Source organism: Vipera ursinii (assembly GCF_947247035.1).
Source record: "Vipera ursinii genome assembly, chromosome: 3".
Classification (NCBI taxonomy): Eukaryota; Metazoa; Chordata; class Lepidosauria; order Squamata; family Viperidae; genus Vipera; species Vipera ursinii.
The window spans coordinates 172,651,400-172,663,999 of NC_139516.1; the positions used below are offsets into that span (position 1 = coordinate 172,651,400).

Consider the following 12,600-nt stretch of genomic DNA (forward strand, 5'->3'; position numbering starts at 1 on the left):
AGCCACGCTGAGGGGAAAGAGAGAGGCTTTCCTGGCTCAGGAATTCTGGGAGTTGAAGTCCTTGAGTCATAAAAGAGCCAAGGTTGCCTACCCTGCACTAGAGGAGGACATTAAAATTATTTACAAGGTTACTTCTTTAGGAACTAAACTTTTAGAATCTAAAACAGCTAATTCAAAAAAGCCAACAGGAAAGAACCTCACATTTTTCATCTGCTTCTGTCTTTTGGAAGTTAAAATTAGATAACAAAATAATCTATTTCCTATGTTAACATCTCTGCAATGAAACCAAAGGTAACAGGAAAGAAATGGCACCCTAAGGATACCTGCATACATGCAAATGCTTCTCTGGGATCAGTAATGCAGCAGGGATTGCTTTTTCCTTCCAGTAACAGATTGCTGGGAAATAACAAACATGGCCTTGAGAATTCCAATGTTTGTTACAAATTTTTCTGGATGTGGTTGGAAAGAGGCTGTTTGGCGCTGGAGACCACTGCCATGAGGAACACAGCTCTGGGTTGGGGTTCGGAGCAGCTCCGGGTGGGGGCTCAGCACGGGCCGCAGCATGGCAACTGCGGGGAGGGGAATCCCCACAGCGGCTGTGGGGAGGGGAATCCATGAGGCATGTCGCTCCGAGCCGCAGGGGCGGGGGTGCAAAGGACGGGAGGCGACGCCATAGCAAGACACCAGCATCGCTCCCAGTGACAGCACCTCTGAGTTCCAGCACCTTTTTTTAAAGAAAAAAAGCACTGAGTATAGCCCAAGCTACAAACAGCTGAAGCCCAAAAAGCACTACTTTAAGCTGACTGTAAACAATGTGTTTGGAACTGGGTAAGAACAGTGATTTTCTCTCTCGAAAACTGATTTCCTGGGCGGGGAGGGAACCCTAGAATTTGGAGGAAATCATAAGCGATGAGTTGGTAACAGCCATGCTGCTATGTGTAATTATGGCTATCATAATCATCACAACTTTGTGATGATCTATCAGTAGCCACAGATGGAATTAAGAACATGTTAGTATAATTTTCATCAGTATTTTTCTTCAATTTAATTTAAATTTAAAAAAATTAAATTGGTGAAATTTATTAGTGTAAAAGTAGGGTTTACTGTTAAGCTACAAGTACTTAAAACTTAATTTATAACTGAAGCAGCCCCAGTTTCATCTTTTTTTCTTTACACTATTAGTTCATGAAAAATATCACCCCAGGTGACTACAATCTCTTCTCTTCTTTGCCCTAGTACACACATTGGGGAAAGAACCTATTGGATATAAGCAAAGTGGCAGCAATGTTTCCATCAACACTGGACTGACAGTGCAGATAGGTAGAGCTGTTATTCAGTTTCTGACTCTTGCCTCCCCAATAACTGTCTCCATTTGCCTACTAATAGGTTTTGGGAACTCATCTGATAAGCCACGTACAAACAAAAGATTTAAAATATCTCAATTTAATCAAAGTATTCAAAATTACAAATTGGTAACATCAATTTATTTTTCAATTGCAGTATTTCAGCATGTTAACAGGCAGAAAAGGAATGGGTGAAAGATCAAACTGTGCTCAACTAGAACATTTCTTGAAGACAAAAGGGAAGACAATGGGTTTTATTGTTGGTCCTCATCTTCTATTTTACATTCTGTTTACAATACTGAGGCATCTGACAATAGAAAGATTAAGAATAATGTTATTAAAAGGTGAAAGATTTATACGATTGACTTCCGGTTTGCCATTGCAGTGCCGCGGATGCAGGAAGATGAGCTCCATCTTTTGTGTCCGAATTTGTTCTGCTGGGAGACCCTGGAAAGGGTTGGAAGTCGCCCTGTAGGGGCGATGAGCAAGGAGGGGACCCCCATTTGATTGTGGGAGGGCAGAGGTCCTTCCGTTTGATCTGCGGAAGCCCTCCAAACCGGCAGGAAAAGACCATCCATATCAATATGGCCTGTCACTAAGCTGCTGACAGCTGAAGTCAAAATCACCACCAAGCACCTTTAAAGCAACGCAGATGAAACTGGTGAGACCTGATCCTATCTTTAAGATTTTAAGTATTTTTCCTATAAAAGCTGCCCAAAGTATTTTTCCCCCTCTGAGGAGAGTGGGAAGGGAATTTCTACCCCACCTTCTAAGAAAAGTGGCGACTAACTACCCAGGGAAACAAAGCAACTATAAGAACAATTTTAATCTAATAGGATGTATATTCTTTTGAAGCCTGGGGACTAAAAGTGCTTCTTTTCTCATTGGAGATGTTTGTTTTTTATCTAAAAAAAGAAATAAGACTTGAAAAAATATCATAAAAAGTTTGGACTTAAAAAGCTTTAAACAGTGTTGGTGACATCTTGTGGCGATGTATGGTATTACAATTTGTTATTGCCTAAAAGAGACTTGGCTTGAAGCCCAGACTCCAGAAAAAAATTTCCTTGACCTTGACAGTTACCACCTGTGAAAAACCCAGCTACAAAGAAGGAACTTCTGGGTGGCACATCTGGCTTGTTTGAACTATGAATGTAAACTTCTACTGACTTTCAGAGCTACACTTGGGCAATTGTTTTCCTATTTCTTTACATGAGAAGCATATGTTATTATATGAGATGATGGAATACCTTGGACTATAAACTCTTACTGGACAAATAATTTCTACTATAAAGACCACCTATAACACGTAAAATAGATGTCCCATCCCCAGCTACAAAAGACAAAAAATACTTTTAATGTTTGATTCTAAAGTCTTCAACTTAACATACTATCAACAGAATATGAAGATGAGGAAAAAAAAATCCTTTCCATGTTGAAATCAATACATGAAACCATCCTTTCAGCTTGTGACAAAATAAGATGCAACATAAAGGAACAAGATGCCAGTTTAAATATACAAACTCAGATCTTGACTACAACCAAAGAACTAACAATGCAGAAAATAACAGAAAAATTGAAACAACTAAACACCAAGACAGAGGACCCAATTGACCAACAGACCCAGCCAATGGAAAAATCAGAAAAGGGAGTGACAACACTGAAACTGGAAGACTTTTTACAAAAATCAGAAGAAATTTGAGGAAAAGGAAGAAGAACAGATTGAATGGAAGATAAACCAATCAGGACAATTGTGGGAAATTGGAGAAATAGGGAGGCAATCTAATGAATATAAATGGTCTCATTCTTCCAAAAAAACTTCAACCAAATGGTCTTTCTTATTCCAAATAATATATATAATAATAGAGGGAGAACTATTTAATGATTCAAAGACACTAAATAGAAGGTTAGTTGACAAAGGAAGAAAGCCAGAGTAAGGCTGAAGAAAATAATGGCTTTGATTTATTAGAGGGGATAGTCTATTACTAACTAGAGGGTTGAATATGGTGGAAAATAGATACTTTTTAGAAAATAAAGTAACATTATAATTGAATAGGTAAGATATGCAACAACACTATTAGACTTTGGTTTGAAAAGGGGAAAAGGGAGAAGTTGAGATAAGGGAAACTTTGGTCACCTAACATAAAATATTTGGAAATCATAAATAACAGTGCTTTTCTTTTTTCCCTTTTTTGAATATTGATGGAAAATTAAAGTTTATGTATAGGCTAAAAAGTATTGATAAATGTAACAAGATTTTTTTTACTTAGTTGAAAATAAGAATTCTGTTTGCCCAATATGAGATAACAGATATTATTAGAAAAAGAGGGAGAGTATTTGAGCTTCTAAAAATTAGACCTAAACTAAAAAAAAATATGTATATTACTTATTGGTTAACCCAGACAACACATATAATGGTTTTGACTTATTAGAGGAGATGTTGTTGTTAGCTGCGAAGTCATGTCTGACTCATCATGACCCTATGGACAATGTTCCTCCAGGCCTTCCTGTCATCCACCATCTTCTGGAGACCATTTAAGCTCACGCCTACTGCTTCAGTGACTCCATCCACCCACCTCATTCTCTGTCGTCCCCTTCTTCTATTGCCCTCAATCTTTCCCAGCATTAGGCTCTTCTCCAGTGAGTCCTTCCTTCTCATTAGGTGGCCAAAGTATTTGAGTTTTAGCTTCAGGATCTGGCCTTCTAAAGAGCAGTCAGGGTTGATCTCCTCTAGGACTGACCGGTTTGATCGCCTTGTAGTCCAAGGGACTCGCAGGAGTCTTCTCCAGCACCATAGTTCAAAGGCCTCAATTCTTTGGCGCTCAGCCTTTTTTATGGTCCAACTTTCACTGCCATACATTGCAACTGGGAAGACCATAGCCTTGACTATACGCACTTTTGTTGACAGGGTGATGTCTCTGCTTTTTAGTGTGCTGTCTAGATTTGCCATGGCTTTCCTCCCCAGGAGCAAGCATCTTTCAATTTCTTGGCTACAGTCCCCATCTGCAGTGATCTTGGAGCCCAGGAAAATAAAATCTGTCACTACCTCCATTTCTTCCCCATCTATTTGCCAGGAATTGAGACGACCGGATGCCATGATCTTGGTTTTCTTAATGTTAAGTTTCAACCCAACCTTTGCACTCTCCTTCTTCACCCGCAACAAGAGGCTCTTTAATTCTTCTTCACTTTCTGCCATTAGAGTGGTATCATCTGCATATCTTAGGTTGTTGATATTTCTTCTGGCAATCTTAATTCCAACTTTTGATTCCTCTAACCCTGCCTTTCTCATGATGTGCTCTGCATATAAGTTAAATAGGCAGGGAGACAGTATACAGCCTTGCCGGACTCTTTTCCCAATTTTGAACCAATCAGTGGTTCCGTGTCCAGTTCTCACTGTTGCTTCTTGGCCAACATATAGATTTCTCAAAAGATAAATAAGATGCTCTGGTATGCCCATCTCTTTAAGAACTTGCCACAGTTTGTTATGATCCACACAATCAAAGGCTTTAGCATAGTCAATGAAGCAGAAGCAGATGTTTTTCTGGAACTCCCTAGCTTTCTCCATGATCCAACGTATGTTGGCAATTTGATCTCTAGTTCCTCTGCCTCTTCGAAATCCTGCCTGTACTTCTGGTAGTTCTCGGTCCACATACTGCTGGAGTCTAGCTTGTAGGATTTTAAGCATAACTTTACTAGCATGAGAAATGAGTGCAATGGTGCGGTAGTTTGAACATTCTTTGGCACTGCCTTTCTTTGGAATTGGAATGTAAACTGATCTTTTCCAATCTTGTGGCCACTGTTGAGTTTTCCAAATTTGCTGGCAAATTGAGTGTAGCACTTTTTCTGCATCGTCTTTTAAGATTTTGAATAGCTCAGCTGGAATACTGTCACCTCCACTAGCTTTGTTGTTGCTCAGCTTTTCTAAGGCCCACTTCACTTCACATTCTAGGATGTCTGGCTCGAGGTCAGTGACCACCTCATTGTGATTATCAGGGACATTAAGCTCATTCTTGTATAGTTCTTCTGTGTAATTTTGCCACCTCTTCTTAATCTCTTCTGCCTCTGTTAGGTCCTTGCCATTTTGGTCCTTTATCATGCCCATTTTTGCATGAAACGTTCCCTTCATCTCTCCAATTTTCTTGAAAAGATCTCTGGTCCTCCCTATTCTATTGTTTTCTTCTATTTCTTTGCACTGTTCATTTAAGAAGGCATTCTTATCTCTTCTAGCTAATCTCTGGAATTCTGCATTCATTTGGGTGTATCTTTCTTTTTCTCCCTTGCCTTTCACTTCCCTCCTTTCCTCAGCTATTTGCAAAGCTTCCTAAGACAGCCATTCTGTTTTCTTGCATTTCTTTTTCTTTGGGATGGTTTTGGTTGCTACCTGTTGTACAATGTTGCGAACCTCTGTCCATAGTTCTTCAGGCACTCTGTCTATCAGATCTAATTCCTTAAATCTATTTGTCACCTCTACTGTATATTCAACAGGGATATGATTTAATTCATACCTGAGTGGCCTAGTGCTTTTTCCTACTTTCTTCAGTTTAAGCCTAAACTTTGCAATGAGAAGCTCATGGTCTGAGCCACAGTCAGCTCCTGGTCTTGTTTTTACTGACTGTATAGAGCTCCTCCATCTTTGGCTGCAGAGCATATAGTCAATCTGATTTCTGTGTTGACCGTCTGGTGATGTCCATGTGTAGAGCCGTCTCTTGGGTTGTTGGAAAAGAGTGTTTGCTATGACCATCGTATTCTCTTGACAAAATTCTATCAGCCTGTGCCCTGCTTCATTTTGTACTCCAAGGCCAAACCTGCCTGTTATTCCGCTTATCTTTTGGCCTCCTACTTTAGCATTGCAATCCCCCATGATGATAAGGACATCATTTTTTGGTGTTAGTTCTATAAGGTGCTGTAGGGCTTCATAGAACCGGTCAATTTCATCCTCTTCAGCACTGGTGGTTGGGGCATAGACTTGGACTACTGTGAAATTGAATGGTTTGTTTTGGATTCGAACTGAGATCATTCTGTCATTTTGCAGATTGTATCCCAGTATTGCTTTTCCTACTCTTTTATTGACTATGAAGGCTACTCCATTTCTTCTGAGGGATTCTTGCCCGCAGTAGTATACCTGATGGTTGCCTGAATTAAATTCACCCATTCCTGTCCATTTTAGTTCGCTGATACCTAAGATGTCGATGTTCAGTCTTGTCATCTCTTGTTTGACCACGTCCAGCTTTCCTTGATTCATGGATCTTACATTCCAGGTTCCTATAGAGAAAAAATCTTTACAGCATTGGACTTTCCTTTCACCACCAGACACATCCACAGCTGAGCGTCCTTTGGCCCAGTCGCTTCATTCTTTCTGGAGCTACTAGTACTAGTCCTCTGCTCTTCCCCAGTAGTATATTGGATGCCTTCCCACCTGAGGGGCTCATCTTACAGTGTCATATCGTTTTGCCTTTTGGTACTGTCCATAGGGTTTTCATGGCAAAGATACTGGAGTGGGTTGCCATTTCCTTCTCCAGTGGATCACGTTTTGTCAGAACTCTCTGCTATGACCTTTCCGTCTTGGGTGGCCCTGCACGGCATAGCTCATAGCTTCATTGAATTACGCAAGCCCCTTTGCCACGACAAGGCAGTAATCCATGAAGGGGATTAGAGGAGATACTGTATTATTAATTAGACGGTTTAAATATGGTGGAAAATAGATAACTTTTAGAAAGCAAAACAAGACTACATTCAAAAAGATGTGCATTTAGAATATTAGACTTTGTTATGAAATGGGAAAAAGGAAGGAGTTGAGATAAGGGAAACTTTGGTTACCTAAATATAAACTGCTTGGAAATCATAAATAACAAATGTTAATTTGAATATCGATGGGAAATTAAAGCCCGGGGGAAAAGCAGTAACAGGACATTGATTGTATATAAGGATTGAATGCAAACACACTTAAGATATGTATAAGCTAAAAAATATTGATAAATATAACAAAGATGTTTTTATTTAGTTGATAATAATAAGAAATGTATTAGCCTAATATGAGATAGTAGATATTAAGGGAAAAAGAGAGTAAATATCTGATGTTGTAACTTGAGATTTATACTAAAGACTTATGTATGTTATTGAAGTATTGATTAACCAAGTCACTACATTGCTTTTTAAATACTTAATTGTAAAATGAGAAAAATTAATAAAATATTATTTAAAAAGAATGTTATTTAAATGTAACAAAGGAAATATAAATATTTTAAAAATGTTTAAATCACCTGATCTTCTATAGGCATAACCAGAATGCCTCCAATCTTCAATAAAATTTTCATGTAGTTTTCATGGTCTTTTTGCACACCTGCTCCACAATAAATCCGGTCATACTGATGACTGTCTGAGGCTATCTGCAAGCAATTTCCAACTACAAATGCAGGTTCACAAAATTCAAATCTGTGGATAAACAAACATTTTATTTTTTTAAAAAAAATATAAACATTTGCTGAAACTGATACTGTATTCACTGAAATATCTCTGCAATTAAATACATAACCAAAATTTTTTATGTTCTATATCTTTACTTGATTAAAATATAAAGTTGAACGTGCTTTAGTATTGTTTAAATAATATGCTATTTGTTACTAAATATTTTGCAATTTAAAATAAGAGAATATAAAATATGGATTTTCTTTTTTAAAAAATGAGAAAATAAAATACATTACAAAAATATGTTGCCATGCCTACAAAGAAAAACAGGGTGAAAAGATGGATCTTCAATATACACCTAATGAACATCTGCAAGGAGAATATTCTGAATAAAAGGTATGACTCAGAAGGCACATCAGAATGACAATCTACTGATTTATGGCATCCACAATAGGATCTCCTTAGGCGATCTTAGCAACCATGCAAGTTTATAACAGGGAAGATAATCTGCTAGGTAACTCAGTGTGAAGTTACTCAGTGCTTAATATGGCAATTACAAAGTGTTTATCCCAGTAGCTACTGTGCAAACAGTGCAGTTTGCTTTATTATATAAATAACATGGTTATGGTCAGATCCCCCTTCAAAAGCTTGGCCTTACCTCCCAGGCTAGAACACAAATGTAGAACATATTTTAATCATCATGTTATCTTAGTCCAGAAAAAAACTTAGTAAGCCAACAAACATTAGACAATGACAAGCTTCAAAAATTAAAATCATCTCACATTCCACAATATATCTCATTAATTCTTATGTGAAAAGCAATATGCAAGGTGGCACGAAATTAAATTATCTTGTAGTAGGTGCTTTATAAAATTGTTACTACAAGCTAAAGATGAAAGTGATATCAATACTATTTCAAAACTTTCTTATAAGATTCAACATACTTATTTCATTCTTTGGGTAGTGAGAATTATAGCATTTACAGGAATCATAAGACATCCAAAACATTTGATGCTTTTAGCTGCCTCTCTCTCAATTTTGAAACCACTTAATCATTTATTTTTACTTCCAAAAAATTGTAATACTAGAAGGTAGTGATCCCAAATTACCTTAACAGAGGAACACTGATGCAAACAGTACATTCAAAAATGAAAGCATTTTTAATGAATAACATTAAAATCTCATAGCTTCTAAAATATTAATGCATTAATGACCTGTTAGCATCACAACTATTTTCAGAATTATATTCTACACATATCTAACAGATATGGAAATCTAATACCTCCATCAGTATTTGAAAAGTATGATAAAACCTCAGTTTTATGGAGCATTTGGAGGGAATTGGTATAAGTAAAAAAATCATGAATCATGATGTCTGGTCCTAAAGCTGATGTGCCTAACATGTAGTCACATGACCAGGGTCCCCATGACCATTTATGTTAGCCAGGGGTGCTTTCCAGTCTGTAAAGCACCTGTTTTGTGGCTGCAATAATTTTGAATGGTTGTAAAATGACTGGTCATTAAGCGAGAACTACCTCATATTGTAACTGTATTATATTGCAAATATACAGAATACCCATATCATGGATATAATTTACAATTCAGCATTTTATATTTATTCATTTCAGTGTGAAGTCTGCTAAATTAAGGATGCATTAAAGAGATGGTGACAAATGACATATTTGCATCTGGTTGCTTCTTCCTTAGCTTAAGGAAATATTTTCCTGAAACTGCATGGTTCCTATGCAAGCCTAAGAAAAGTCACGGTGACTTCTGGTTCCTGTTTTCCAGTGAAGCAGTTGGAAGATTCGGAATGCTGAACACTTCAGCTGAAATTACTTTTTGTTGGGGACCCTAAGGGGGCCAGAATCCACCCTGAAGGGGTGGAATGAAGGAAGGAAATCCCAGGGACTTAGGAGAGATGGCGGTCTCCCTGAACGGTCCAGGAGAAGCCTCCCAGAAACCAACAGAAGAAAAGGCTGGCTAACTCCATGTCCAGTCATAGCCAAAAACAACGGAAGTCATAAGCTTTTAAACTAAGCGGATTTTAAACAGCATGCTTGAATCTGGGTAAGAATATTGATTTTCTCTATCCTACCTATTTTCCTGAAGAAAGTCCCAAAAATAAGAGATCTCCAGAAAAAAAAGGAGGGGGATTCTACTCCCTCCTTTTGGTTACCGGAAGCGGCAAAACTTACTCTTTAAAGAAAAAAAAAGACTAGAAAGACCTGAAAAATGAGCAAATGCTGACACCTACTGGTGGGTGAGGATTTTTTTCTCTGACCCTCAAAGTTCTTAAAATTGCAGCTGTGTAAACAAAGTGAGAGTAACAATTCTGAAGCAATGAATACTTTACAAAAGGAAACACATGATAAGCAGCAACAAATTCAAAGGACAATGATTTTAAACCACAGAGAAATACAGAACAACCTTGAGAGTATGAATCAACTTATCTCCAACTTAATTTCACTCCAAGAAATTTCCCAGGAAAATAGAGATGACTGAACATAATTCTGAGGATAGACTTAAAGATGGAACCGTATAAAATAAAAAAAAATCATGATTTAATTCAAATGGGAAATATTTCAACATGTCCAAACAACTTTGAAGATAAGAAAAAGAATGAGAAAAAATACTTTACAGGGAAAAGAATGATGCAGCAAAACATACTGATTAAGAAAGGCAATGGCCAGAGAAAAAAGATTAAAATGCAAATCATGGGACTTATCAGAGAGAATACTTAAAAAAGAAACATTTGTTTGAATATGGCTAAAAATGGAAAAACTTTGGAATATATTACTCTTATAGAGATGATTTTTTTGTTAACTAATACAATAAGAAACATTTGTTTGAATATGGCTAAAGAAATGGAAAAACTTTGGAATATATTACTCTTAGAGGGATTTTTTTAATTAATACAATATGTTTTTTTTCTTTTTCCTTCCTGTAAAAAAAAGTTGAAATGATTTAAACAAAGCAAATGTTTTAGTTATTTAAATGTGACGATAAGAAAAGCATAAAAATGTGTTTTGAAAGAGTTAAAGGATTAGATGATTAGATCTACTGAATGGAATGCTTAAAGTTTAAATAGATTAAATACATTCTCAGCTATGGTAAAAAAGAATAAGAAATTGAGGGAATAAAAATATATTAAATTAGGAGGGATACCGTATTTTCCAGCGTATAAGACGACTGGGCGTATAAGACGACCCCCGACTTTTGAGAAGATTTTCAAGATTTTTCGTCTTATACACCGGAAAATACTTACATGCCAGTTGCCAAGTGTCCGACACAAGCCCGATTCAGCCCCGTCTGATGCAGATGGTGCAAAGCCTCCCTTTTGAAGCCCAAAGGGGCTTTTCCTTCCACCCACCCTTTGGAATAAACGCAAGAGCTGCGTTCACACGACGCGCTCTTCCAGGCCAGACTCTGCAAACGGCAAGCCAGAAGCTGCAACCATCGTGGGAACTCCGAGTCCCCGCCTTTTGGCAGCCTGCACGGCCGAGCGCAATCTGGCTTTGAGAGTACATTTGCAGATGGAGCAGCCGCCGTGTCTGGAGCCAAGCCCCGCCCAGGATGCGGTCAGCCAGGCGGGCCTGGAAGACATGCTGGAGAGCCCGGCTTGGGGCAGTCATGCCAAGGCCGGCTGGCAAGGGCCGCTGCTTGGTCTGCGGGCAAGAGGGGCACCAGGCCGCCAAGTACCACTGTCCAGACTGCCGGGAGAGATAGCGGGTAGCAGGGCGCGCTCTGCTTATGCTCAGATGCCGCTTGGGCGAGGGGGAGGGGCTTCCTGCCGCTCCTGGGGTCTGGCATTTGCAAGGGGGAGGGGAAGGGGCTTAGAGGCTCTTGGGGGTGGGAAGGGAGAGTCACATTGGAGGGGGGACTGGACTAAGGAGGCTTGAAGTTACTTTGCAAGAACGAGGCGCTCGATTGATTTATGTACTATTTTCCGGCGTATAAGACAACTGGGCGTATAAGACGACCCCCCAACTTTTGAGAAGATTTTCATGGGTTAAAAAGTCATCTTATACGCCGGAAAATACGGTACATATTTTAAGTCTGTTATTTTATTTTATTATATTATATTATTATATTTTATGTTATTTATTATTTATTATATTTTATGTTATTTTTTCTATCTCAGTGCTTTTGTCTTTTTCTTCTTCTTTTTTTCTCTTTTTTGTCTCTCTCCTCTCTCCTCTTTCTACTTTTTTACTTATTAAGAAATATAAAAGTATGAGAGGGCTTATATGGAAAAAATAGAATTAAATCCACCAATGTAAATGTAAATTGTTGAGAAAATTGTCACTAGTAAGAATATTTAGAATATGGGGGGAGAAATAAGCTGAAATAAGCACGGTAACAGGATTTACGATAAGGCAACTAAAATGACAAATAGGATTATTGGAAAAACTATATACTTAATTGTTGTTTATCAAAATAATGAGAATTTTTTTAATCTAATGTTTTGCAAAGGAAGATACTTTGGGGAAAGGGGAAATAAACTGAAATTAACATATGGAATATAGATTATAGAAATCAATTGTTAAAGATTGTCTTATAAATGTTACCCAGACAACATACTGTTTACAAATTACTGATTTATGTTATGTTAAAAATAAATATATACCAAAAAAGGAAAAGAAAAGTCATGGTTTCTTTAGAGAATTGCTGTCTGGTATAGAAAACACACTTGTGCTGGATCAAACACCTTTCCTGCTTTGAATCCAACTAGCTGCACAGACATTCTTCCAAACTATGGAATGACCTTTCTTAGAGATTGTATTTAGTCCCTATTCTTTCAGATTTTATGAAGTGATCAAATCTTTCTGTTTAGCCAGAATTTTTCAATCTA

At 37.7% G+C, this 12,600-nt stretch overlaps 1 protein-coding gene across 6 annotated transcripts in view; it reads right to left on the minus strand.

The window, feature by feature from the left end:
- PCMTD1 (protein-L-isoaspartate (D-aspartate) O-methyltransferase domain containing 1) overlaps positions 1-12,600 on the minus strand; it is a 47,305-nt gene that overhangs the window by 5,501 nt on the left and 29,204 nt on the right. For all 6 annotated transcript variants that reach the window (XM_083360008.1, XM_083360003.1, XM_083360005.1 and 3 more), the window contains one exon: positions 7,601-7,772. In XM_083360008.1, coding sequence (XP_083216134.1) covers positions 7,601-7,654 — 54 coding nt within the window. In that variant the 5' untranslated portion in view covers positions 7,655-7,772. The remainder of the gene's footprint in view (positions 1-7,600; positions 7,773-12,600) is intronic.